Source organism: Drosophila subpulchrella, chromosome 3L (genome assembly GCF_014743375.2).
Source record: "Drosophila subpulchrella strain 33 F10 #4 breed RU33 chromosome 3L, RU_Dsub_v1.1 Primary Assembly, whole genome shotgun sequence".
In the NCBI taxonomy this organism is placed as follows: Eukaryota; Metazoa; Arthropoda; class Insecta; order Diptera; family Drosophilidae; genus Drosophila; species Drosophila subpulchrella.
Genome location: NC_050612.1, coordinates 13,446,284 through 13,474,074, shown reverse-complemented (window position 1 = coordinate 13,474,074; position 27,791 = coordinate 13,446,284). Strand labels below are relative to the sequence as shown.

At 40.2% G+C, this 27,791-nt stretch overlaps 2 protein-coding genes across 2 annotated transcripts in view; one reads left to right on the top strand and one right to left on the bottom strand.

Moving 5' to 3' along the window:
• The window catches only part of LOC119554573 (elongation factor-like GTPase 1), a 79,780-nt gene that overhangs the window by 3,533 nt on the left and 48,456 nt on the right, over positions 1-27,791 (top strand). The window lies entirely within an intron of this gene.
• Positions 37-27,791, bottom strand: LOC119554574. The gene is made up of 5 exons (XM_037865554.1): positions 26,310-27,791; positions 4,175-4,323; positions 4,002-4,080; positions 1,479-1,629; positions 37-978 (listed from the first exon to the last, which is right to left on the bottom strand). Exons 1-5 carry the CDS (start codon positions 27,789-27,791, stop codon positions 266-268), a joined length of 2,574 nt encoding a protein of 857 aa, XP_037721482.1. The 3' UTR covers positions 37-265.

The following is a 27,791-nucleotide window of genomic DNA, read 5'->3' as shown; positions in this document are numbered from 1 at the left end:
GTGGTGTGATACACTGGGAAGAAATGCCAGGGGAAATGCCTAAAAAACATGATTTAAATTAAGAAAAGCTTAGCTAATTACGTTACGCTACGCTAGACGTTACGTGACGTGAACTTTATGCTTTCTCGAAGCCATTTAATTCCGCTCTTTTCTCATCGTTACTTCTTCAGTCACAGTTGTTTTTTTGCACAGTGTATAGTCGCCGGAAATGTCGCCTTGTGCTATTGAAATTGTATCTACTAGGATTGGTTGGTATTCCCGGAACTTAGTCCCAAATGATGCTTTGCTGGAACTCGAGGACCCGATCCCAGGGGAATTCCGGCTCGTAGTCGTCCGTTTCGGGCAGAGATCGCCGGGCACGACTTTCGAGAACGGCCTCCTCCGCCGTGGTGGTCAGTTCCGCCGCCACGGGAACCGCTGCAGCCGCCGGTTCCGCCTCCTGTTCCGCCTGCAGAGTGGTCCTGGCCTCCTCCTCAGCCGCCGGAGTACTGCTGCTCGGTTGCTCCTCGTTTCCTCCAGTTCCCGATCCACTCGAAATAGCCTCGATGGGCGGCAAATCACCACGTCTCTCATTGTTGCGTCCATAGTTGCTGCCCGGGAAATTGTTGATCGAGAACTGATCGGGTCGGAAGTTGGCGGAGCTGTGGCTGCCACTGCTCTCCGGTCGGTTGAGGTACTGATACGAGCTGCTACCTCCGCTCTGGAAGCTCTGATCCTGCGGCTGGTAGTTGGAACTGATGGCCGAGCTGCCCGCGGAGATGCCACCGCCGTAGATGGGTCTGCCGTACCTATCCTTCTGACCACCACCCAGGGTGGTGCCCACCGACGGGCGGTAGAAGGGCTTCTGCAGCTGGTACCGCTTCGGCGGCTGGTTGCTGGGCTTGCGCACCGAGTAGCCCGGCTTTACACACATCATGCCAAACACTCGGATTCCGGGCACGCTGGCATAGGTGGGCTGGTCATGGGCCATGGGTCCCTCTGAAAAAATCATACAATTCAATGAAAATTGGGTTTGCTAAAGCTTTGATAAAATGGGGTGCTAGAAAAGTCCTAGACCATCACATTTTCATATTTCTAAATTTATATTTGATAACATTTATTTAATTTATATTACACTTGTCTACTATAATAATCAATTCATTTATTTCAGTAGGTGAAGTTTAAAGGATTTTAAAAATATTTAATATTCAAATAAAGGTTATGTTGTGTACATTTGAAGATATCTGGGGTTAGTGGAATAACAACTTATGGTTTTAAAACCAATATTATTTTGTAAAATCTTTTTGTATTAATAATAATACATAGTATGTTATAATACATAGTTAGATATTTTTATAGTTTTAGGTTTTTTTTTAACCCTGGTTTTAGTTCTTTGGTTGCAAATATGTATAAGTGAATTCTTCGGTTATGCAATTTCGGAAATAAGAAGGGATTCCAATTCATATATATATGATATGATAATTTTTTTTCAAACATACCCATCTTGAAGTGATCGGGGCAGCGACAGATGACCAGGTAGTGCGACTTGCCGGTTCTTGTGTTTTGGAGCGCCAGAAGGGACCAATCCTTGGGTGAACGGCATTCGCGCATCTCGGTGGTGGCCTCGCAGGTTTTGGCCAACGTGATGGCCTAAACATGGAACATTAAAAAATAGGGTGTTTAAAAATCAAAGGTTTTTACACGTGCAATACAGAAAAAAAGATTTCGTGCCTGCCATGTAGTAAACAATCAAACCTTTTCCCGACTAAATACCCCACATCAAAAAGTGTTTAAAATACACTGAATACTGAATAGCACTTTTTGTTTAATTTTTATTACTGCTTAAATAGTATGCTATACATAAGGACTAACTAACTATCATAAAAAGTATGACTTCTTTATGGCCAGTATTTTGTTTTAGTGCAGTCTGTCTAGACTGCAGACCCGGCCTAATAGTCCGCCCATTAGCCATTCACTTTGGCCCACCGGGCAGGAAAGAAAGTTACCCCGATCCCGATTTCGATCCCGATCATGACTCTAAATTGAAAGCTAGCATGCTAAACGCTATGGACAAGCTGTCACTTAATACGAGCTAGTGAGAAACTAAAAGAAAAGAAGGCAAAAACAGGAGCAGGCAGCGCCCAGGGCTTTGATTTTGAGATCTGCCAGACTTTAGAAGCCGGTGGGCTGGCTCGAACACTTTGCTGGCCAAATTGCCCTGACTTGGCCGTTTTGCTACGCTTTCAATTGGTCGACTTGATTGTCCTTTAACTGATTCACAGCCTGGGCTACTGTTAGTGTTGTTAGCCGAACGTTAATTTGATTGACTCTTGAGGCGCTCGTTTGCATGTCAGCCAATTGGGAAAGTTTTTTTTCTTCTTCTTATTTTTCTTACAATTTTCCTAGCCATTTTCCGCTTGCCGCTTCATTGGCTGGCATTCAGGTTAATGTGGTCCGCCCGGGCTGTTCCAGTTTTTCCTAACGCCCCGCTCTTGTTTCTCTGTTTTCCAGCTATAAACGCATTTTCATAATTTGTTGTACAGTTCCGGCAAAAGCAGAAAACAGCAAAACCAACAGCAAGTGTTGCATTTAACGGTCAGGTGAAGTGCACTGAAGTGTAATTATGACAATGTCTGACACTGCCCACACACTCTACACACACACACACAGTGCACCCAGTGCGCGACCATTAAGCCATTAGAAATGCTTTTTATTATTTAATTTATTTGAACATTTTTCCAAGCAAAGCCATTCGCATTTATAACTCAATTAAATGTGCGGAGAACCAAGGGGGAAAATCGGAAATCGGGCCAAAAGGAGCAGATCATGGCCAGGCAATAAAGCAAATAATATTGCAAACCGCAGGTCTGCGAGTAGAAGGTGATTTTCCAGCTGACCCGATCGTGCCTTCGGTTGGATTTGGGATCTGGGGAGTGGATCCTTCTCTGCCAAAAGTGCAGTCTGCTCCACCGCGGACTCAGAAATCAATTTTACGACTCGGTCAGCCCACAAATGAGGCTCAATTTCGATGAATTTGCGATGGGCAAGTGATCTTCAACTGATCAAATGATATATGGCCAGCTTCGAGCCATCGTGTTTTTCATTAATTGACCACTGCTTTGCGAAACTCGCAATTGATTTCAGGGCGTGGCTTTCCTCAAAAGCACTCATCTTCTCTAAGTACTCAAACGATACTCAGTTTTATGGTTTATTAGGCGTTTGCAGTAAGGTGTGTTTTAGGTTATTATCTTAGCTATTTGGGCATTTAAAAAAAAATAATAAAAATTCGACTCTCAGAAATTCCTGTATTTAAATATGTTAACTGCCAACTGGTTTTACAAAATTTCTTATATATAATTGATATTAAAGGCTTCCAATTGTTCTAATTTTTTAAATCAGTTATATTTCCTTGGGTTAAATAATCCTATAAGATATTTTGAGATATTTTATTTTATACTTGGTTCAGATATGACATTTATTTCCAAACAAGCATTACCTTAAAAAAATTAAAAAAATATGTAACACCTTATTTGACCTTCTAAACTTAAAGCACAAATTTCACACAGATTTAAAATAGTTTTCTCCCAATCAAAATACTTTCTGAGAAATCTTTTCAATACCTAATTTTTCTTTGATCTGTAAGTTATTTCCTCATAAAATTATCTTCCGAATTCCAAACAATTACAGAAAATGAATTTCGTGTCTTTTGTCGGTGATCTTAGCTTTCAAACAACCAATAATCCAATTGTACTGATCCCTTCTTCCATTAATTCTTTTAAAAAGAGATCAAATCATAATTGTGGTCAGTCCGAGAAGATTTCGACTTCCCAGTGAACCGGAGTCGTGCCATCGAGAACCTGTAACTAACCATTGAACTAATGATCTACCGAGAGTGATCTAACCGAAATGATCTAGAAATGCGGAATCTGCCAGTTCCACTTTCGGTTCCCAAGACAGATCCTCCTCCAATCGTGGCCCAAGGCAATTATCTAAGTAATTCGGTTGGTATGAGATCAGCTTACCTTCTTCTTATTATCGCCAACCAATTTTGTGGTATGCTGATCATCTTCATTCAGACTGGCCGAGCAGGGATCACGATATCTGGAAGAGGATTAGATTTGCAGGATTAATTAGAACCTGGCGGCGGGAGTGACAAGTGGGCAGTGGGTATGTGTAGCCCAATCTAGTAACTCACCTTGATGGACAGGCGCACAGTGGTTGGGTGTAATTGAGTCTCACGTAGACGGCATTACAGACCTGCTGAATGGCACACTCGGGCAGCAGATAGATGTGCTGATTGTGCGGATAATAATGATATTTCGTCGGTTTCGCTGTCGCTGTTTTCTGTTAAAAGTAGAAAAGAACCAGATGAGAAGAAGATTCAGCTCCTGTTGTTGATTGATGTGGCCAAAAGGGTTTCCATCTATCTATTTGGCTAGCAATTAAAGTTGCTGTTGGTGTGAAGCCCTGTTGGCCAAGAGAGGCTCCTTGTCGAGGCGTTACAAAGTGTTGTTTGTCTACTGCCAACTGTCTGGCATGGATGAAGTGCGAAATTGACGCTCCCCCGGGTGCGAAAACCCCATCCCATATAGACCATCGCCCTGCCGAAAGTTTTATTTGCTCACTAGGGTAGGGTATTGTAATTTTTAGCAGAAGTTTGTGAAATACATAAAGCTTGGCTCTTTAGATAAATACAAGAAAGTCTCGTGTAGTTAAAATGGGTTTATATTACGGTCGTTAATAAAGTAGTTTTTGACAAATCTTCGAAAGCCGGATTTAAATATCCCTCCATTTTTCCAGGAAAAATGGTTACACTTAAGAACTACCTACTGTAAAAAATATGATAGTAATAATATTGTTTATAAAATTATATGATAACATTGTGATCGATGGGAAACTAGGTTTAATATGTATAATACAATTTTTCATTGTCTCTCCAAAACTATAAAAGAACCCCCTAAAAATCGGGTAAGTCCTGCAGCCAAAACGGCTTGACATAAACACCAAAAAAACCGAAATTCGGATATTAATATTTTAAAATTTTGAAATTACTGATTGCATTTCTTTGTATCTACAAGCTTGCAATGCTTTCTTATTTAATAGTTCTAAAAGGGTGTTCAAAATGACAGTTTCCTTAACCATTTTTCTTATTTTTAATAACCGAGAGAGACGCTAAAATGGTTTAAGTATAACAAAGCAGGAGGAAAAGATGTTATTGTGAGAGACGGACTCCTAGCAGGCATTCAAAGCACTTTGAGCCGAGGAGAGGCGACTTGAGTCGAGTTGAGTTCAGTTGATTTCAGTCGCGTCGAGTTGCCTTGGCCAACAAAGCAGGTTAATGGCAAACGAGACCCTCACATAATGCCACACAAAATTGCTTGGCTCGCCTTGACGCGCGTTGCAACGCGCCTTTTCCGCCTCAGAAGGGGGAACAAAGTTATTAAGAAATTGATGCAACTTGGAGGGGACCGCGTAGAGTCGAGTGTGGGTATATAGTATATATAGTATATGTGTAACCCTGGGTAACCGGGTAAACTGCCAAACGCACTTTTACTTGTAATTTCCAGCCATCTCCCTGTTGTTCCCCATCGCATCTCATTCCATTCTGGCCCACCTGACCCAACCCATCAGCCACTTCCTTCCTGCGAGCATTTCCCAGTGTTTTTCCCAAGTTGTTTTTCATTTTCGGGAAACTTTTACCGACAGCAGGGGGAACTCAGGATACCCTGACCCTTCATTTTGTTCTTCCCCTTGTTTGACTATTAAAAAGTTTTGCAGCCTTTACTTGGTAACTTTTTTTTTGTGTCGGCATTTATGACACAATTGAAGGTAGTTTTCATTTCAGTGTGCTCTTCAACTTTTCCTTTTTCAGTATTTCTTTAATTATTTTGTAATTTGTTGTCTTGTTTATCAATGCGTGCCAATTCATGGAAATTAATTGAAGGTAAGCAGGTGGAAATGGAGTAAAAGAATTTAATGATTTCATTAGTTTGTAGTAAGAGGCAGAAAGATTTAAAGGGAAATTAACGCAATTATACTTTCGGATTAGCTAATACGATTTAGAAATTTTTAATGGATTTCTAAAATCAGTTGATAAATATTTTTTAGGGCTTACTCAAAGTTTGATACAATTAACTGATACTAAATAAAAAGAAAATAATAAGATTTATTAAGATGATTTTAATCATAGGGTTGATATTTATCGAAATATCGGAATGATATATTTAATTTCTTGGTTTGTTTTTAGTTATATTGATTCATAATATTTTATAGTTCTTTTTAGACTTTTTGAAAGAAATAAGAAATTACTGAAATTAAGAAAATTTATTAAATAAAATTTATTAAATAAAATTTTTTATTTATTTCGATTTATCTTTATCGCTTTCTAAACCCTAATTACCATTTAATCTTTTGAATGCCTCCTTCATATTTAAATTCAAATTTATAGCAGTTCAACTTATTCTTTCATTTGATTTTACTTTCCCATTAAAATTTCAATTTATTTTCCTGTAGAGCTGCTCTGACCTCAAGGCAGCTTTCCATTTGGCTGACAATTTATCGATCTAGTTTGGAGGCGCCCTTAGGCTCATTTTCCATTTTCTAGCGCCCCGAATCGCCGAATGCCCAAACTCAAACAATTCCCTTTTCCTACTTAGCACATAATTGAACTGAAAGCATCTTTGGTTTAGGCCAAATTGCCGGGCCATGATCCGCCTGGAAAGAAACGGTACTTCCCATGTCAGTCATTTGCCATTCAGCCATTCGGCTATTCAGCCATTCAGCTTTTCAGCCACCTACTGTCAGGTAGGTCTCCTTTCTGGATCTCTGGTCTTTCTGGGCTTTTTGGCTTTCTGGCAAGAGTGATTTACACTGACCCTGACCATTATTATTGAATTTTTGCCGCTTGTACTTTGGCTATTTTCCGTTTCCCTATTTGGCGTCAGCTGGTTGTCGCTTCTGTCCAAATGTCCAAGCTGTCGCCGCCAATGCTTTTGTTTCCACTCCACCACCACCATCACCATCGTGTTGCCTGTCTCTTTCACTTTGGTTAAGTACATTTTTAAATATTTACCATGTACCATCGAGGGGTGGTGGTGGTGGATGGGGGGGTTAAAGCCCTAACTAGGCCCTGAGCCAAAAGAATTTTCCACGAACTGCAAATTAAAGCGTTTGCTTGCTGTATGTCCGCTTTTCACACAGGTTAAAGTTCAGCCGGTGGCAGTTAGCAAGAGATACTCCCTGTTCCCCCCACCTCTTTATTTCTTTTTTTTTTTTTAGTTTCCAGCTTTTTCCCTGCCCACCCAAGTGCCACTTGAAAATCGTGTTCTCCGTTGCCAGCTTCCTGCAATTTGGACTGCAACTCGGAGTCGGAATCTCGACGCGACCTTTCACGGGTTGTGTTTCTTTTTCTGCACTTCGTGTTTGGGGTTTTTCTACCTTTGGCTGTTTTTTTTTCCTACTTTTTTCTGCTTTTTTTGGAGTGCCATGAATTGCGTTTTGATTGAAAAGAAAGTGACATTTCCGTTGAGTTTCCTTTAGCAGAATGGCTCTTTAAAGTTTTCCTTTTATGCAACTCTTTCTTTCGGTTTGGCTGCCAATTTCCCCCCACACCAAATGACGTGGAAAATTTTTCTTTTTGTTTGTTCCATAACAACATCGTATGGTAAATAGCAAACAACAAACAGCAAATTGCAGTGGCAGTCACAGAAACTTGCTGTGTGCAACACGACGTATGCGTGATTTGTTTGCTGATGAATGCCTGGCTTATTGACTGGTTTCGATGGCCACGATTGCCACTTGATTAGCCGTTTCTTGATGAGCCATTGAAGGGGGAAATTTTCGCCGAAATATGATGGCTAAAATGTGCTTTTGATTGACTGGTTTATGAGTTTTCAAGAGGTTTAATAGGAGAAATATAAAGGAAAATTGTAAGATCATAGAGGAAGATTGAAAAAGATTAATGGATTTTACAAGATTAATATAGCAACGACAAATTAGTTCCATAACGGATTTTAGATAACCAATAATGCATCTAAATTGATTAATTTTTTCCAAATACTATAAAAAATGTCCTTCTCTGCTTAAATGGGATTGCATCTAACTTCTTAAACCAAAAAATAAGAAGATATTTAAATATTTAGTTCATATTTTTCTGTGTGATTTGTTTGCCTGTTAAACTATTTCAAGTATTTTTGGCTTATTCTCTCAGCCAAACTATCTTGATTTCAGTGATAAAGCATTTTCTAAATAACAAATTGCCACATTTCTCTTCGCCACTTCACAGCATAGTGGATTCTCGGTCTCGGCCTTTGTTTTTCCACCTAACAAGCTTAGCAAACAAGTCCTGCAGTCATCAGCACTTCTCGGATTTCAAGTCCTCCGGGCATCGCATTTGTTTGTGCACCCGGTACAGGAATATATATCTTGTAGCCGAGTCGCCATTTAGAGGCTTGATTTATGCCAGCAGCTCGAAATTTACTTTTAATGAGAGGCGGCGGTAGCAGAAGCAGCCAGGCACTGGAGCTAAAGTTAAACGCATGTAACTGACAGCAGCGGCAGCTTGTATCTATATATCTTGCAGATGCGAAAGCCCCCGCCACTTGTTATTCAAATCAGCTTGAAGAGATTCAAGAGTGGGGGAAAAAAAAAACAGAGACATAAAATTTCACCGCTTTGACTACTGATTTATATGTGGCCACTTCTCAGGCTCAAGACTCTCTTGCTCGGATTCAATGAAAATTTGCATGGCTAAGGCCGCAATTAATATATAATTTTCATTTCATTTTCATTTCGAAATTTGATTTAATTACGTGAAAGTCAGTCTTAAAGTGTATTTCTTCACACCTACCACTTTGAGTGGGAAAGAACGGAAAATTGGTTGCTATTATTTAAGCTTTACCTTTCTCAATCTGTTTGTTATTTAATTTTTGTGCCACAAGTGAAACCGAAATTTTTGTCGTTCAAGTACACGTACTTTCGTTCAAGTTCTGCGCCCGAGGTATGTTTTTTTTGTATAATTGTTATTTATAAAGCGTGAAGTTTCAAGTAGTTTGTCTACTCACGGATGTATCTTTCTTTTCGGACCTATACCTTTCCTTTCATTTGACACGACAAGCTACCGAAAATCATCTTACACTTGCGCACATTTCACTCGAGTCTCTTGTTAACTGTAGTTTCTCATGCAAATCCCGGCACAAAGCCGTTTATTTGCTTATTTGTTTGTTTGTTTACCATTATTTATTTGTTTGTTTACCCACTGCTTTTTCCGCTTTGCACCAGGCAATTGATAATTATCATCATCATCACCGTGACCATCGTCATCATCCCGCACAGCATCCAACTGAATCCCAGTAAAAGTTGGTTAAAGTGTGTGTTTGGAACCTACAGCTGGGCCTTTTCCTCTTCCACTTCCTCGATCTCTGGGATTTTTGGTCTTTTGGTGTTTTCTGAGTAGCCCCAAGCTCTGGTGAACTCTCAACACTCTCAAGTTCTTTATGTCCGCAGGTTGTAATTAAAATGTTCAATAAATCGTAGAACCTGATTGCCGATTTTTTCTCCGTTCAAAAGAATAACTGGCCAGCAGGGAAAAAAAGCGTAGGCTAACGGATGTACTTGGATATTCACTGAGCTATAGGTTAAAGTTCGCTTTATGGATTTGTTATAACATAAAGTTGCATGAAGATGGAATTGCAGCTATGAATTTTAAAATATTTAATTGATAATTTACTTTTACTAAATATTAAATATTAAATAAATAGTTGGCCTAAGGAAATATCAAGTAGCTACAATTTGAAGATAATTGAATATGATTAACCGCGCCTTAGATTCTGAATCTTATATTTAAAAAGACCATTAACAGACCATTATTATTACTAAATAATAAAAAAAATTTGGATAAATAGATAGATTTGTAATACAATTTCTGGTATGCAGTTATAAACTATTTCCCTAAATAAGTATTTTAATAATATCTTTCCCCTCTATGAATCTTAAACAGAGCAGGTGAAGACCTCTTTTGAACTATTCCAGATCTTTTCTAGACATTCAGGCCGCTGAATGCCGGCCAAAGTTGGCTCTTTGTAGATGCGGCCTTCTCAGCTGCGCATGCGTAACTGATATCCATCTTAGGCGGTGTTACAATTTTTTGTTTCTGCGCTGTTTTTTTCTGCGCATAACTTGTCAAACGGCAAACAAAGGTGGAGCTCTGGTTTGCCGCACCGCGATGAAGATACAGATAAAGATACAGATTGCAACAAAGAAAAGGCAGCAGCTACATGGAAAAAAGTGTTTCTCAAAATTAAGAACCTATAAATATACTACTAAAATATCCTAAAATATACAAAACCTAAAGATAAGCTATTCCGAATAATCCAATAATATGAAATTGTGAATTATGGAACCTTTAAAACCCATCTCATAACCTCATTTTCTTTCTGTGCACTGAGAAAAACCAAGATGCATAAAAGGCAATTACACCATTTGGCTGGCAGTGAAAAAGAAGAAAACTGTTGAATAATCCAACAGCAGCAACTACATTCCATAACCAATTCGAGTCGTTGGCCAAAGACGTGTTCATAATTGTCATCGTGGTGACAATGATGATGAAACTGAATCGAAGACGGAAAATCAGAGGCGGAATTGGAATCCGTTTAATGTGTCAACCGCAGACCGCAAACGTTAATTTGTTCTAATTTGTTCTCTAATGCCATTCGGGCCAAGAAGGGGTATTTTTATGTTTGGTCATAAGCCCTGTTGGCCGTTGGCTAAGAATTACATTTGGCTTTAATGCCCAGTGCCGTAATAATAATATTTTTACATTTCTTGCCCCTCGCTCGTTACTTGGTGTTTTTTTTTGTTCTTAAACACTGCCGTTGGCCGAGTTTATCGTTCTAGTTTTGAGGCCACCAGGGAGACCATCGCATCGGTCCGGTCTCCTAAACAGTTCTTTCGGCTCGTTGGTTAAGGTTTGTTGAACCTTTAATGAGTTTTAATGCCAGCTTATGATATGGTCTTTAATGCACGTTTATGAGTTACTTGGGGCTTGACTCTTTTTTTTGGGACACTTTGTGGGACAGATTTAATGTTGCTGCCATTACGGTAACGATTCGGTCATGATACCAAAGGGAAGTACGACATTAGTCGGTAATATTGCGATATACCAGGCCAGCCGGATGCTGGGAACATTTTTTAGGACCGGAAAGGTTTAACATTTAACATTGGGAAAGTTTTGAATTTAATTATCGTAGTTATCTTTTGTCGACTTTTGATTGGGTTTCATTAATAAATATTCCCTATAGGCATGTCTAAATTAAACCACAGTTTTGTTTTACAAAAAAAATAGTTTATCTGATGTTGATTCAAATCTTGAATCCATAAAATCTACTTTTAATCTTCTCTTAATAAAATTCTTAATCTCATTCTCCCTTTTCCGCTCGCTTTCATGTAAATTTCTATTAAAAATTCACTTTCCTCATTCAAATCTCCATTAGCTATCACTTTCTTCTGTGTTCTTTCGCAGTTAGCATATAAAATAAATAACCCAAAAAAACCCAGACTATTTTTTTATATTTGTTCAAGGCAAACATGTTGAACATATTCACTTAAAACGATCACAAGAAAAGGTGTATGAAGCGAATTCATAACCATTTAATGGCCTATACTTTGGGCTTGGTCATTTACCCCGAACAAAAGGCCGGCAAAATGGTCAAAATGTTTCGGTTTGTTTGTTGATATTGCTTCTTTTTACCGCTAAATCGCATAATAAACTCTACGCCAAAATGGGGGGCCAAAACCTCGGCTTCTTTTTTAACTTTCAGCCTCCTCTTTGTTTTCCGAATCACGTACTTTATATGGTCATTGTGGTGGAGAGATGTTTACCTGGAAGAAAGAAAAAAGGTAAAGAAAGCGAAATTAGTATTTGGTTGTGTCAAAATAATGGTCGAATAATAAAAACAAAATTGCAAATAAAATTGGGCCAGAGAAAAATGGGTAATTCTCACTTTGATTGGACTTTAAATGGTATAATCTTATTCAGTGAGTTTTCAAAAGGTATTATTTTAAGGAAAGCGAAATTTGTAAATTTAAAATAATATTTAAGAGGCTTAAAAAAATATAAATGATAAAGACTCATAGTTTAATATTCATTACCTAATTAAGTGCCAAACAATGTTTAATATAAATCTTTTGTTTTCATGGTATTTGTTTTAGTCTTTCAAAATATTTATAGGAAAATAAAGAAAAGACAAAGGTTTCTGTAGTTTCCATTTCAATGGTATAATATCTTCGGGGAATTTAAAAATGACTATAGTGTTCATTTAAGTATGTAATTAACTTTCGAGGGGGATCGGAAATTAAAAGGAAAATATTCAGAGACTGCAAATAATTCCCTTGTCGGCCCTAATTACTGCAGTTGTTTGCTTTGTCTCGATTCTTCATCGCCTTCTATAACATAATGTGCAGTGGGTTGGCTCTTCTTTCTTCCCGACATCTTCTTCTTTGGTTTTTGGGGCCTTGGGGCCAAACACTTTCTTTTATTGGACTTTCTTTCGTTTCTTGCCTTTTTTTTGCTAGCCTAGCCATTTTTTCTTTCTTGTATTTTATCAAAGTAGCGCACATTGCACATCTCATTCACCGCCTCCTGCCACGCCCCCCTCTGCCCTGCGGTTACGTTTCGGCTTTTGTTTTGCATCTGACAATCTTTTTTTCGCATGACTTTTTCCGCCACGGAGGCTAGAAAAAAAAGAGGTGAGAGATAAAGATGCCGACATTACGCGCTTTGCATTTTCCATTTTCCACTTTACATTTTTCCATCTATCAGTGCTCTGTGTTTTTTTTTCTGTGTTAATTATTAGCTTCCGCTTGGAAGGGAACATGGTGCAGTGATTCTTCTTCAGTGCTAGAATTCTTAGACCTCGCTAATGTCTGTATTAGCCAACTGGCAGCAGGTTGCACGAGCTTAGATTGGAATGCGAATGGGTTTCCAGGTAGCATTTAAGTAGGGGTCAGGAGAAAACCGTCTAAAGAAAGCTCCTAGAAGAAGCTTCAGAAATCGGGATTCTAATATACTGATAGCTTAAACACTTTTTTTTGAAACATTGTGGTAGGGATTGTATAAATCTTAACTAACCGATCCTTTATTTTTTGCCTTCGCATTCAAACTTACAAACCATCGATATCAGTAACATAATTAAAAGAGCATCACACTATATTATTTTGTCATTATCTAAGAAAATCGAAAAAAAAACGAAATATATATACTAAACACCTTTTTGGGGGCGCCCTTTGAATATATTTTTAAAAGCCTTATAATTCCTTTTATACGGAAAATCCTAAAAAGCTTAACATATTTCGTGTTTTGACAGCCTTAGAAAATATTTAATATTTATTTATTTTCTAGATTAATAATTTTATATGCCTGAGAAGTAAATTCTATAGAATTATATAGAAATGTATAAATTTTCTCCAAAAGTTCTTATAAATGTGAATCGTTTTCCTATGTTTAGCCCTTACAAGAAGACCTTTCCAAGCTAGTTATTTCCAACCTGCTCCTTTAGCAACCGACAACCATGACTAATGTTTCTTTGGCTGTAAAAACGTTAAGTCGGCAATATAAAGCGAATACCTTTCCCCCAGCCCATAACCCTTTTTCTTGATATTCTTTTTGTGGGCAGCAAGATGCCAAGTGCATAGCTCGTAGCAGATACTTTGATGTATCTGGCCAAAAGGGGAGATGGAGTGCAACATCTTCACTCCTTTGGTCATTTGTAATTTGCGACAAATTTAGTGTTTTGCTCGGAGTAGAAGGCAATTTTCACAGTTGCGGGCAATTTGGATTTGCATTTCGTGGTCGCCGGACCAAAATGGGCCGAGGAGATACGTTCGTTGAGCTTAACAGTAAAGCCAATCGGCAGCCGAGAATGGTATCTAATAGATACATGGCCGGGCTCGGCATTTACAGCTATCAATCATAATTAAGTGAATGATAATCAAAATGGACAGCATTATGAAAGGCTGCATCTCTCGGTTTCTCAGTCTCAGTCTTGGGATATCTGAGTATCTAAGTTGGTGAAGTTCGGTCTCGGTCTTGGTCTCGGTTATTCTCTATTATTATGGATAATGATAAAGAGCGGCAGATCGAGCGGATCGAGCGGAGAGTCTGGGCTCATTCTGCAGTTCGTTCCATCTTCATTGCGGCACCGTTATGCAGGTCAGCCCTCTTTTCTGTTGTTTTTTTTTTCTTAACCCAAGATGCAGATGCAGCAGCAGCAGCAGCTCATCTCGTATGCAAACGCAGCGCATTCCTCTCGCGATACGAATGTATCTTGTATCTACCATTGACATGCCAACTGGCTGACTGCCTGGCTGCCTTGCTGCCTGCTTGGCAAATTTAGCACGCTATGATCCAAAGGCTGGCTTGTATTGTAGCTTTCATTTTGCCAGGTGACAGCCAACTATGAGTGGTTACAAGGCCCCCAGTTTGAGCATGAGTCTCTTGGTCTCAGTCTTTCTCCATTCTCCACTAGTGGCCCCGGCTTGGCAGGCACATTAATTTATTAGTTGCACTTGCTTGTTGCGCTGTAAGAGATACGCACACGTTGAGATACTTTTTGCTGCGGCTCCATAGCTCCGTACCACCATGGCTATAACTCCATGGATCCATAGCACCACCGCAGGTCCGTTGGCGTTTGTCGGTTGTCGGTTGTAACCGTGGCTGGCTAGTTGTCGCCTATCAAATTACCCAACTCCGCTGCTCAATTCCAACCGGCAGCCAGCGGCCAGAGCAGCCAAGATGAAGTATCTTCTTCTGGGAGAGGATGCCACCATCGGTTGGATTGGCCAAACGGGAGGATTGGATTGAGTCCAGTGAATTGAGGTTTACGCGTTGGCGTTTATCGTGTTTTATTGGGGCTGGTTCTGCAAACGGGACACTCTTTTGTGTGAAAATTTAGGAGTTTCCTTGATATTCTTGATTCTTTCGCCTTTGAGAATTCTTCTACGTGAACATTTTGAGTCTATACTTTTTTATCTATTTATCTTTTCTAGCTTAAGTATTATTTATTTTATAGTTTGTGTAGTCCTAGTTTATAGTTAAAAAAAACTATTTAAAGCAATTGTTTTTATTAACCTGAATTATATTATTTTTATAGTTCCTTATTTTAATCATCTAAAGATCGCAAGGACCAACTGTATTTAATCAAGTTTATGAGTTCCTAAACGGCTTAAGACTTAAGGATGTGAGTTGCCATTCAAGATAGCTATTACAAGCCGTTTTAATGCCTTTACTCTCTTTTATTTTGCCATACCATTTGAATAATGCTACGCCCCATTTCACAACGATTCGCTGCGCATAAACCTGTCACAATCGGTGGCATCCTCATCCTCATCCACATCCACAACCACATCCTCAATCCTCGTCGTCATCGTCATCATCATCATCATCATGTGTCCTATGGCGTTGCCAACCATTTGGGATGCGGACTACTTTGTTGCGCCTGCCCATCATCCTGGCCATATCCATATGGGAGCAGTCAAACTCGATATTGTGCCCGCCTATGTAAAAAATGTCTAGGGCGAGGGATTCGCTCATTAATTTTCGCGGCCTTCCTGGGGTCCGGTTTTTGGAACCGCACTAGACTATGGTCTATGGATGGGCTCTGTTGTGACGTTGATTGAAGATGCGGTCGTGTTATGGGTGCCTGGGAATCTGGGAACCTGGCAAATCGCGGCCAGCTTTTGCTAGAAATGATTAATAAAACTGTGCAAAGTTAAGTTCCACTGAATTTCGAGCTTTCCCACTTTTCCATGCTCTGCGATCTTTGAACTCAATTAGTGTTGTCTGGCCAGGGATCTTCGGAATGGGAGACTACCACAAATGACACATATTGGCCGGGCTTGTATCTTGTATCTTGTGGCATAAATTTCCATTTCGAATGCCACGCCCACCGCACACGCTTTTAGCCCATAAAGAAACTTTTGCTTTTTGGCTGTGTACGACGATGATGATGATGATGATGATGAGGATGATGATAAACTTCGATGACTTCATGATGATAGGGATATGGGAACTGTTGGCTGCAGTTAGAAAGCGCATTTCTCGAAAACCCCTTTTGGCCCCCCGAAAACCCAGACCCACCATAATTGAAGCCTGCCGTCGGTTTTGTACCCTTTTTGCACCATTTTGCTATTTGCGGTTTTCCAAGCCACTTAACCACCACCACCACTGCCAACTTCTCTCCACCCAAAAATAAAAAATAAAAAAAACTATCTGCATTCGTCGTCGTTGACCAACTCAATTTTCTTTGGCCAACCAAAAAGGAGTTTTGCGGCTTTGTCCATTTTGTGGGCTGCGTTTCGTGCCCAATTTGTTATTTTAATGATTTCGATGGAATCTTCGCACATAATTGAGCCGGAGTCCTCCTCTGCGAACTTCTGTTTCTGGGAAAGCTGGACAACAGCGGCGAGTAAGCAGGACTGTTTACCCGAGGAAATATCTGACAAATGACCGGACAAACACTGGCAAACACATAAATACAAATTGCTTTGACACAACCCACAACTTTCTGAAGTTGCTGACAATGCTGTAGCAATATTTATCCATACAACAGCGGTAAGCACTTGTAATATCCGCTGACAAGAGCCTTTCGAATGGGTTTTTACCTATATCATCGATATGCGACTGTCTGATTTGAGTCGAGTTGGGCTCAAGGAGTTTTCCAGCTGCCTCCAGCTGCAAATTCGAATTCTTTTTTCCTCTTTTCCTTTTTTCTTTTTGCTGTTACTGCTTCTCGGTTTTCTTTGGTTTTGGCTTTTCCTGGCCATGGAAATTGACACTCTACCGGCTTGTTGTCGTCGTCTCTTATTAAAAATTGTGTCAAGTTGTCAGCAGCAACTGCAACAGCAGCAGCAGCAGCAACATCAGTTGTCAGTGTGCCAGTGTTGGCGGTAGATGGCCTACAAAAAATACAAAAAAAACAGCAGCAAAATCCGACCTGACCACACTAGCTGTAAGTTGAGTTGATGGAGTCAAATGCATTTCCAATTTTCCACAGCTCACCAAAGAAAGGAAAATGAAAATGTTTTCAGCTTTGATTTTTATTGGTTTTGTTTGTTGAAGAGATTTGATTGAAAGATGAGCAGCTGGGGAATGTTAAGGTCAAATTCAGGTTGATTGAGTGATTGAGAGCTGGTGTTGATTTAATTTTGAGTTCTACCTCTATTGTTGTATTATCTGCATTTTAGCTTACACATAAAATGAGGCAAGATAAAAATATTAATATTTTTATATCTACACCGAACTTGTATTTTCATATCTATTTGAAAATGTTTTTTTTTAATGTTTGCCATCATTTCTGGTTATCTACACTTTGGGCACCCAAACTCGATCGTCGGCCCACTGCCATTAATTTTAATCGCAGATGCGCAATCATAGATCTACAAATTAATTGCACTTTCTAATGAAAAGCATGGGCAAAACAAAGAAAGCAATCTGGTAATTTGGCGATGAGCCATAAATTCGAAAATCAAAACTCGATTTGCGGTCGAGAGCAACTTTGACCTCCGAAAAAGGTCTGTGGGCCAAACGATAATTCGGCAATTTCTATGCTCGCCTGCAATTAATGGGGATAGATGGTGAGAGACTTTCCTACTTCAGTCGAACATGCAACCAGAGATTTTTTTCTTAACCCACTCAAAACTCGAATCTCAAATCACTCCAGACACTCACTCACGACAGGTGAATGCAATCAACAATTGAAATAATCTTGAAAATTGTATTTTGAATGGCAAATCTACAATGTGAAGCGTTTATAATGCTTCTTTTTTTGTGATTGTGTTTTTTTTTTCTGGTTCGAAATTTTTATTTCCAGCTGATTTTAGTGGAGCAACAACTTTTACTCAAGATTGCCGGGGTGTTTGGACCTGTGAAATTTATGTCTTGGTACGTAGAAAGTGCTTTTGGGGGGCGGGCAGGCAGTATCTTTTATATGGTGCAATTTTTTTCAGATCCTGAAAGAGCCAGCGTTGGTAGCATTTTTACTGGGTGGCATTTGGAGGACATTTAAATTGCTAATTCGTGGGCGTGGCCCCCTGACTTTGGCCTCGTCTTCTTCTTGCTGGTACGATGTTGCAACATTTTCTACTACTGCATTTATTTATGCCTTCTTGTTTTGCTTATAAATTGTAATTCCTTGTTGTCCTCAACTTGAAATGCGCAAAAAGTTTCCTTTTACTCGTTTGGGTGGGGTGCATAATTTGTTTGGTCTAGAGGTTGCTCCTTTGGCATCGACTTGGGCTGCTTTATGGCCAAAGCTATGTTATAAAATTGCTAACAAATGGCCTGGCGTATCGTTTGGCAGGAAGCTTATGCCCCTTGAAATGGAGATTTTCTGGCCTTTAGTTGGCCCAGAAATAAATATGATTTTGAGTAGTAGTCTCTACTGGCGTCAGCACATCTCTGAGAGCAATATTTGTACCAAATATTTATTTAAAAACTGGTAATAAAAGTATTTATCTTGGCATTCACAACGGAGTATTTTTAATGAATAAATTAGATGATCTCCAACATCGATCTCAATCTAATCTTGACAAATCCAACTAATTTCGAATTAAATGCAAAACAAATCAATCCAAACAAACCGGATCGCATAACTGTCTTGCCAACGAGAGCAAACCGAAAGCCACAAATTGAGTTTGGATACTTTCTGTTTATGATTATTTGGAAATGTGCATTTGGATATTAAATTTATAGACCATAAATGCCGAAAAGCCTAGATACCCTCTCGCAATTCTTATAAATAATTTATCAATTTGATGTAGCAAAAGGCAACAGCAGCACCAATTGAATTAGCCATCAAAATGGCAAAATGCACAAAATGCTTGATATAAAAAGCAAAAAAAAGAAAAAAACAAAGAAAATGTGATTTAAATGCAATTGGTTTTCCTCGACGCTGTTGCCTGTATGTACAATTACACGACCTAGAAAGCCAAAGCAGCAGAAAGTTGCCAGAGAGTCAGAGAAGAAAGCCAAAGACTGAATCGGCATCGGAATCGGAATCTCTTGGCCAAAAAGTCCGCAAGACAAAGACTTAGCAAATTCGATGGCCAGGATGAGAAGAAGAAGATGGAGTTCCGAAAGGGGGGGGGGGGGGGGCCCAAGCGGATCAAAGATGTTGGAAGTATCTCATAGGTCGTTTGGGTCTTTGTAATGCAAATAGCTGCAGTCGCTCCAAGTCGAGGGCATCTCGAGGGGGAAACCCCCTCGACTTGTAGTAGAGACATTTGCAATTAGTTTGCCAAATGCTGTGAGATCTTAATTTGGTCGTGAGTCGTTTCGTTGTGGGGGAGATGCCAATGCCAATGGTGGAGGAGGCTCTTTCGTCCTACACATTTTTTTTCCCTAGGTCTAGGTGTCAGGTTTGTTTTATCCGAACTTGATGTAGTTTGTTTTTGGCAGTCGCCCTAATGACTATTTACACTCTCACTCTCTCTGTCTGTCTGTCCGGGTAAAAGGCGATCAATGGAAAGTGCAGTCCTCATTAGTATCTCAATGTCTTGTAGCTGCACGATCTGCTTGATCTTGGCCCAACAATTGATCTTTGGGGGATCGATTTAAAGGGGATCCCCCAACGTCTTTGGAAGTATTTGGGTAAAAGACTTTGGCTAAAGCTACGATCAGAAATTATGGGGTAAATTATAATGGATTATGAGGTATTAAACATTGAAATACCTCTGCCTTAAAAATTGTAGATAAAAAATGTCTTTTATGATAGTTTGAAACCAACATCTGTTTAAATGACCATTTTATCATCTACTTTTATAAAGCTAAAAAGTCCTCTTTATCTCCGCCTTTTCATTTTTGTACAATTAGTTAATAAATCTTATTATCTGAAAGTCATCTCCTGACTGACTAGCTTCTTCATTAAAGTCAAGAAATATCTTCCATCTCAAATGCTGATGATCTTGCTGGGATCTTGAAGTTGTTTTCCCCATTTCGTAATTGAATAGCATGCGGCGAGATAAATGCCTAGCCAAATGGCCAATTCTGGATGCTCAAGTCATTGCCATAAATTGCGAATCGTTCGATAAATTATGGAATGGGCACAGTGGGCATTCGCTACCCAGATACCAAATAGATATCTGCCCGGGTTCTTGGGTTAATTGAAAAGACGCTTCCAATTCTATTTTTACCCTTGCCTTTTCCCTTTCTTTGCTTCGTTTTTATGGCCTTTGTTTTGTTGCTCAGACCCTTTGCCGACGGATTTCACTTTTCATTTCGCATTTCTGGGATTCTGCTTTATGGCCCCTTGTGATGACCAATCAAAGTGAAATAATTTTCGCCGGTTGGGCAAATAAATTACTGTTATTAGTGGGTGAGATTTTTGTAGAGTCCACACGCCCATTTCCCGACTATAATTGCTAGTAAAAGTTTTAATAAATCATGGCAGAAACAGAAAAAAACAAAAACAGAAATAGAAACAGAAAACCCTTTCCCAAAACAAAAACAAGCGAGTTAGAAAGCCCGACAAGATTGGCGGCGTCTCTGCTTTCTTCTGCCTGCCGGATTGTATTGGACTGGATTGTATTGGATTGGATTGGATTGGATTGTCGGAGCATTGTTCGATTTTTCCTAATCATATATGAGTGCATATCTCTGCCCCTTTCTCTCAGCCTTCTCAGCTTTCTGCATCACTGCTTTCATTTGCATTCGGTAGCAGATATGCAGCTTCCGTTGCACAGAGAGAAAAGTAATGTCATTATCACCCATATTGTAATTTCTATTATTTTGTTTTATTTTATTAATTTGGACTTGAGTGAAATCGTTTTTAAACCCCGTTATTCTTCGATACAAGTATATTTTTCTATAATCTTTGTTAATCTTATTAAACCTCAATAACTTAATTAATGATATCCCAATAATAAATGAATAAAATAAATATTTTAAAATACAACCAGACAAATACAACTTTGTTTAATAAAAATTTAAATCTTTTAAGTTTTACAAAATATAACTTCAACATTTTAATTTTAAATTTTAAACAGTAAGCTGGTAGCTAAGCTAATAGTAAGCAAAGTGATTTTATGATCAATTTGTTGATATATAGTACTTTTCTCTGTGTGACTTCAACTTGCTACCAGTTTTCTATGGCATCGTCATCATCACCATTGTCTCTGTTTTATCATCATTTCACCAAGAGCCTTTCCTTCTGAACAATCTGAAATTAGCATAACTTTGGGCGTCTAATGTCTTTGCTCTAACGGTCAGCTTCAATCATCTCTGTGTCGGTATGAGTTTGTGTTAACAAGCAATTGATAAAACAAAGCGGTAAATGTTTAATCACAACATGTTCGGTTAGAGGAAGACTCCACTCCACTACCGTACCCCCGGAAAATCTGTGTTTGTGATGTAATAGATCATGGTCAGGGGAAAATGTTTGAGTTGGAGATACGGGATGGAAGAGTTCTTGATGTTTGAGGTGTTGACTTTTCGATGGGAGAGCTCAAAGCTGATGAATCTCTTGAAATGCCAGGGGAAATTTGGTTAATGCTTGTCAGATTTTTGATGTTGACTTGAAGACCGACTCAAGTCGTATACAGAAGTCGCTTTGCTGTCCATATGAAGAGCATATTGGAGATATTAAGCATGGAAGAATTTTAATTTTATTATACATCTTCTGGCATATTCAAATTGTCTAATAAACTTAACTGACTTTATTTTGATAATTAGTATTGTATTATACTTAAAGCATAATTTAAAATCATTGAATTGTTTCAGCTCTCATTTTCCACTTTCAATTAGACGTACTAAACGTCAATTCTCCATGCTTGATAACCCCGCATTTTCCACCTACCACCCGCCAACTTTCTTGGCTGCTCTGATCAGCCCACACACACGGATCCACCGTGAAGACCACAGACAGACCTCGATAAGTGCACTTTGCCATGCTACTTCAGCATGTCAATCATCGGCTGACCAAGTCACGCCTTCTTCCGCTGTCCACATGGGTCTATATATGTTCATGTGTGTTTGGGGAGAATCGGCGGCAGCCGCCAATGTCTTTTAAATTGTTGTACAGCAAATTTCACACTCTTTCACGAACCGTAGGAGGGTTTTCCTTTGTCTTTGATTTGGCACCGCCTTCGTCTCTTTTCTCTTTTTTTTTTTTGTTATGATTTCTAGAAATCCACATTAACTGCAATTCACTTTTTCAACATTATTTTTCATGTTTTCCATTCGGTTACATACTTGGCTGGCAAGGCCGTGATTATATGCTCTATGACTTGTGAAATTGTTAGTGTCATTGCTATGGCAACGAGGCACGAGTCGAAGTTTGGTAGAAGAAAATACACCATCGAAAGTTGGGTGGAAAGTGATCGTATTGGTCTGGTTACCATGGATAGTTGGGGAAGAGGTCATATAAAAACCTAAGAGCTAACTAACCGAATAAATCTTGAGCAGAGTGTGTCGGATAAGTGAAATTATCTTTCGAAAAATCCAATTAGTGAACTACATTTTTACTAACCTAATTCTATTCAATTGTTCTGTGAATTTAGTTCAGTTCTTTACTTCTTCAGGTTTGACATATTTTTAGGAGTTAACCAAGGGGAAAATAATATTCTGTTAACTCGATTATCGACAAATAGAAAAATGGTAATTTAAAAAAATTGACAACTTTTTAAGCTAAGATTTTTGAGAAGCGCAAAGAAAAGTGCTACAAACTAAGTTATTTTTGTATTTGCTTGTTCTGGGGATTTGGCTTAGTTTCTTACTCTTCAGTTTTGGGATTAAACCAGTTGAAAAATTATTTCTTTTCGACAAATTTAAAAAACGTAAGTATCAAGAGTGATTTTTTGGTTGTATTACTTGTAGTATAAAACGTTCGTTCTTCCAATAAACCCAGCATACCCCTGAATATACTGTGCATAAAACTGCAGTTAAATTTCTTGTAGCTTCTTTGTGTGATGCATATGGCAAGGCTATAATTAATTATTATGAGTGGTGGTCTATCCAAAGCTTTGGCTCATGCCAAGCCTCTGGGCCTTCTCATCCTCCCCGATAATTAGCCGAGTTGGAAGCGTGAAAAAGTCGTATGATGGTGGTTGCATCACCAGGTTGGTAGAGAAAGAGGGGGAAACTAAGGAATTTGCAACTCATGCGAAGAAGATCGCAGCCGGAATTAGACATGACCTAGCCATAGAACTAGCTAACGAACTAACGGTGATTTGCCCTCTATAATTAAGCACAATCGGTTTGTCTATACAAATCAAACAAAATACATTTCGGTCGTTAGCCCCATTTGCAGTTCTAAGTCGATTGTATTTCGAGAAGAAAGCGTGTAAATTTAACCAGCAGCGAAAGTTTTTCGCCAGTTTGTATTATTATTTGTATGCAAATTAGCAAAGAAGCGAACCCCAATTCTTTTGTTGGCAATGTAACAATTAGGCTTTCATCTTTTGATAGTTGCCAAAAACAAATGCCGGGCAAGAAGCTCAAATCTGTTTAACAATGTGTTAATTACACGCGGCCACAGTGCTAAAACCAAACCAAGGCATTCTCCATAGTTTCCTCTCCCTCTGCGGTAACCGTAAACAAATCTGAGCTTAATCGTTAATTTATGATATTCCTAGCGGTAACCGACAGCCAGCAATCAAGACCCAACCCCGAGCTTGACGCTCCGCTGATCAAGCGTCATCATCTTCAGAAGTATTCTCCTCGGCTGACCATCATGGGTAGCTCATAAAGTTCTTCTGATGAGCGCCGTTGTCTCAAGCGGCTCTGATTCGATTTTACGACCTTTCGAAGCCCATTAACATGCTGGATGCTCGAGCATTGAATTGTTATTAATGATCACTTTTCACTCAGTGGTTTTCAATTTTATTTGTTTACTGAAGGGAACATTTCCAAAGCCTAACTACTGGGTGTAGCAGGTTGATGTCTGTGTGGCAAGATGGAAATCCGTACTAATTAACAGCGTCCCCGTTGCGGAAGCCAATCGTATAATCTTTTATTTGGACAAGAAAATCCTTTAAAGTACACAAGACTAGTCATCAACCAAGCTAACATCTTTGAGAAGCGCAGAGAGAGGCGCTGAATGCGTAATGCTCTTTTGCTGGGAGAGTGTCTTTCGGTTTAATCAAATCCAACATCCATGGGAACCACCTCTTGGGTTTGGCAATGAAAGGCATGAGCCTTAACTTTCCCCGGCTTAATTTTCTGGTGGATTGGGACCCAAGCCAAATCCAAGTCATTCTTAAATTCCCCACCAACATTCCCAGTGCGGCAACCATAATCGCATCCATTCACAGCCTTTACTTAAAACGGCATCAAACGATGCTAACCGCACAAGAGCAGATCGATTAATCTGCAGACCGATTGAACCAGCGAACAAACAATTAAAGTCTTCATTAGACTTGTCGGGGTCTTGGCAAACCATTTAGGCGCGGATATGTGACTGCCATTTTAATTAGGCACACGACCGGCATAGAACCAGTGACTCAACCACCCATGGCCAAGTGAAACATTTTCATTTAGTTTAATTCTTTTCTCATTTCAGGTAAGTCCAGGCCACTTAGAATCTTGCAACGCCAACTCAACCTGTTTCCGTGTTCTGGGTAAGTGAGTTGCTCAACCTGTCGATGATGTTGGTCGGTAGTTGGGACGCTGGTGGATGGAAGCTGGGTTATGTGTGTCGTCTTGCATCGATAGCCGATCGCACTATGGCCATAAATTATGTCGTTGTTTGCGCGGAGACTCTCAAACCGACTCAAACGCGAAGTCATTCCGGCCTCCACTACCAATCATCATTGTTAGGTGCACATCAAAATTTATAGGTCAGTAGTGGCAACAAATTGCCAGGCATTCCGATGCCTGCCTGCCCAAATCATTGCCGATCCTCCAGTCAGATGCCCTCCATCTTCATCGCTGTCTCACTGACTGCAGTTTTCCGTCTTGACTGTATCTAATAAGGCTTGACCAGTTCCCTTGTCCATGTCATCAAAAAGCTGAAAACAAAACGATACGCTGCGCTGCGAAGCCAACCCAAACAAACTGACCCACTCAACAATTGTATTGAAAGTTTTGGTTGCTTTCCGGGCTGTTCCCTTCCCCCTGCCATCCCACTGCTTATGACAATCGATTTGCAATGGAAAGCCAAAGGCCTGGAGGCGCTCCATTTATAACAAGTGGCCAGCTTTGGCCAACTATCCAAGTGGGCAACCCAGCCAGTACCCCAATACAGTTGAAAAAATATTCGAAATATAAAAGCCTCTCTTAAAACTCCTGAGTAACATCTGGATTTCTGAACCTATCAAGGGTGCTTAAGGTTTTGATTACCCATTAATTTAAGAAATATTTTCTATAAATCGATTCATACGTATTTTAAAAATTTAGGGAATACTTGAATAATAACCTTAACTAAAGGCTTTGAGAAGCGCAGAAAAAAGGTGCTAGTTATAATCTCTAATTGCATGGAGATTTACAGACAATAATTGATTATCTAGTGGATTAATTATGCTATCATTTTAAAAATACTTTTTTCTCTGTGTATCTTTGAACTTTTTGTGGCTCCTACCATGCCTTCAATGCCTTCGTGTTGTTGTTGTTGTCATTGTCGTTGTCATCGCTTGTTGCTTTGTTGTTATAGTTTGAGAGTCAAGTTGTTCCAATAATTCTGCATTTGACATTCAACGGGGTTTTACTTGGGTTCTTCTTGTTTTTGTTAGCTTAGCCCGAAACGGTTTCCGTTTTTTGTCCAGAGATGTCTCTGTCCCGGGGACTTGGCCCATTGTCTTGGGAAGTATGTATCTTGATAGGCGCTCGCCGCCTTTCCCCTTTCCACATTTCCCCTTCGAACTTTGTCGATTTTTTTGGTGATCATTGCTAATTAAGCCAAAGAATGGGCCGTATTTTGGAAAGGAATGGGATGGTTCTCCAAAAATTATGCCTGCGAAGTGAGTTCACATTTTTTTTGGGTTGGGGAAGTAAGGGTAGTGCGTTAAAAAAAAGTAAATCCAAATTGTAGGTTAAGTGATTTAATTTAAAAAGGTTTTCTTTTATAGAGATTTATTAAATATAGGATTTATTAAAATGTCATCCTTTATCTATGAAAGGTTTTACAAAGATTTTCGGAGCTGTGGCCTATTGTGGTTATTCCTTAAATATAATTATGTCAAAAGCTCAAAATTGTTTTAAGAAGGGCCTACCTTCAAATTATTAAATTAAGACGAATAGCACCTATACTTCCGAAGTTTAAGATATTTTCTTAGTAGATTTTTTAAGATTTTTGAGACTGTAAAATCAGGGTTTCTTAAAAAGGGTCTGCTAATGGTAGTCTTACCTTATTATCCTTGTTGGCCGCTCCCAGTTTCTGTTGGTAGTACTCCTCGCGGGCGTTTGTGTTGAGGCTGTCGATTAGGGCCGATGCATTGACATGTGCATCGTAGACCATGCTTTCCTGCTGGTTGTTGTAGGTGGTCGGTGTAGCTCCCGATCCCGGAGATCCTGCAGATCCTGCTGCAGCTGCTGCTGCGGATGAGGATGCAGCTGCTGCGGCTGCCGCTGCGGCCAGTGGAATGTTGGCCTGGGGAGTACGGGTGTACAACTGCTCGATGGGCAAGGCAGGGCCAGCCGAATTCGTGGTAGCCGAGGGAATCGACGAGGATGACGGACTGGATGCACTACCTCCACCAATCGAGGGTGTCACCTTTTGCAGGGGCTTCGATTGCTGCTGCTTTTGCTGTATATTATTGGTGGCTAACTTCTGCTTTTGGGTGGTGCTAGTGCTAGTGGTGGTGCTGCTGCTGGGTTTCGAGGCTGCTGCCGCATTGGCTGCCGCTGCACTCACGCTACTTGGACGCTGACCTCCTCGTTTCAGGGCGGCGGTGACCTTGTGGGCGAAGGGTCGCTTCGTGGCCCTATTCTTCAGTTTTCCCATGGTGGTCAAGGTGCGCTGCTGGCTGCCTGAATTCGCTGTGGTTGTGGTGGTGCCATCGGCATCATCGGCCGCCGTTATGGCCGCTATATTGTTATTTGATCTGGCGGCCACGAACTGATCATCGGGATCGGTGGAATCGGTGAGGGACTCATCACTGGTGGTCGAAGCCTCTGGCTGAGTGGTTAGATTGGGTGAAGTGGTTTCACCAGCCACATCGGTGGCCTCCGATTCCGCTTCAGCTTCCGCTTCCTGCTGACTCACATCCGTGGTGGTTGGCAGATCCTTCATGATGGTGCTCATGGCAGCCTGTTCGTTCATCGTATTCTGTAGTTCCAGCAGCGTGGTCTCGTCCAGGATCAATGTGGGATCTGTTTCGGCTTCGGTGGATCCAGTGGGTGACTGAGTGCTCTGCTCGAAGGCCTGATCATGATCTCGCTCCGTTTCCGCTTCCGTTTGCGTTTCCGTTTCCTGCGGTGTGGTACTAGATGTACTGCTGCTGATCCTGGCAGAAGTAGCTTCCTGGTGGTTAAACTGCTGCTCTTCAATGTCCAGGGATTCTTTGAGCCTGGCCACTCGCTCCACAATCCTGGCCAGCATATCCTTCTGCTGCTCTGGCAGATTTTTCGTATCCAACTCCAGCAAACGATCGTATTTCCTTATGTTCCTCTTAACGGTCTCAATGTCCGCCCGGGTTTTGGCCGAGGTCAAACCGGACTGAGGATTGGGATTAGAGCGGCTGGGTGGCTCCTGGAAGTAGGTTCGTGCCCGGCGATTGCTGTAGCCCACCAGTTCGATGACACCCGGATAGTTCGCCGATGAGGCAGCAGCAGATCCCAAAGCAATCAAGGCCAAAAAGCAGCTCCAGGCTGCACTTAACCGCACCAT

Excerpts from the sequence above, each read along its gene's own strand:
- LOC119554574 (XM_037865554.1), bottom strand. The coding sequence starts at position 27,791 with ATGGTGCGGTTAAGTGCAGCCTGGAGCTGCTTTTTGGCCTTGATTGCT. Across the intron at positions 4,324-26,309 it reads CGGCCAACAAGGATAATAAG|AAAACAGCGACAGCGAAACC; the intron begins GTAAGACTACCA and ends TACTTTTAACAG. Across the intron at positions 979-1,478 it reads CCCCGATCACTTCAAGATGG|AGGGACCCATGGCCCATGAC; the intron begins GTATGTTTGAAA and ends TGATTTTTTCAG.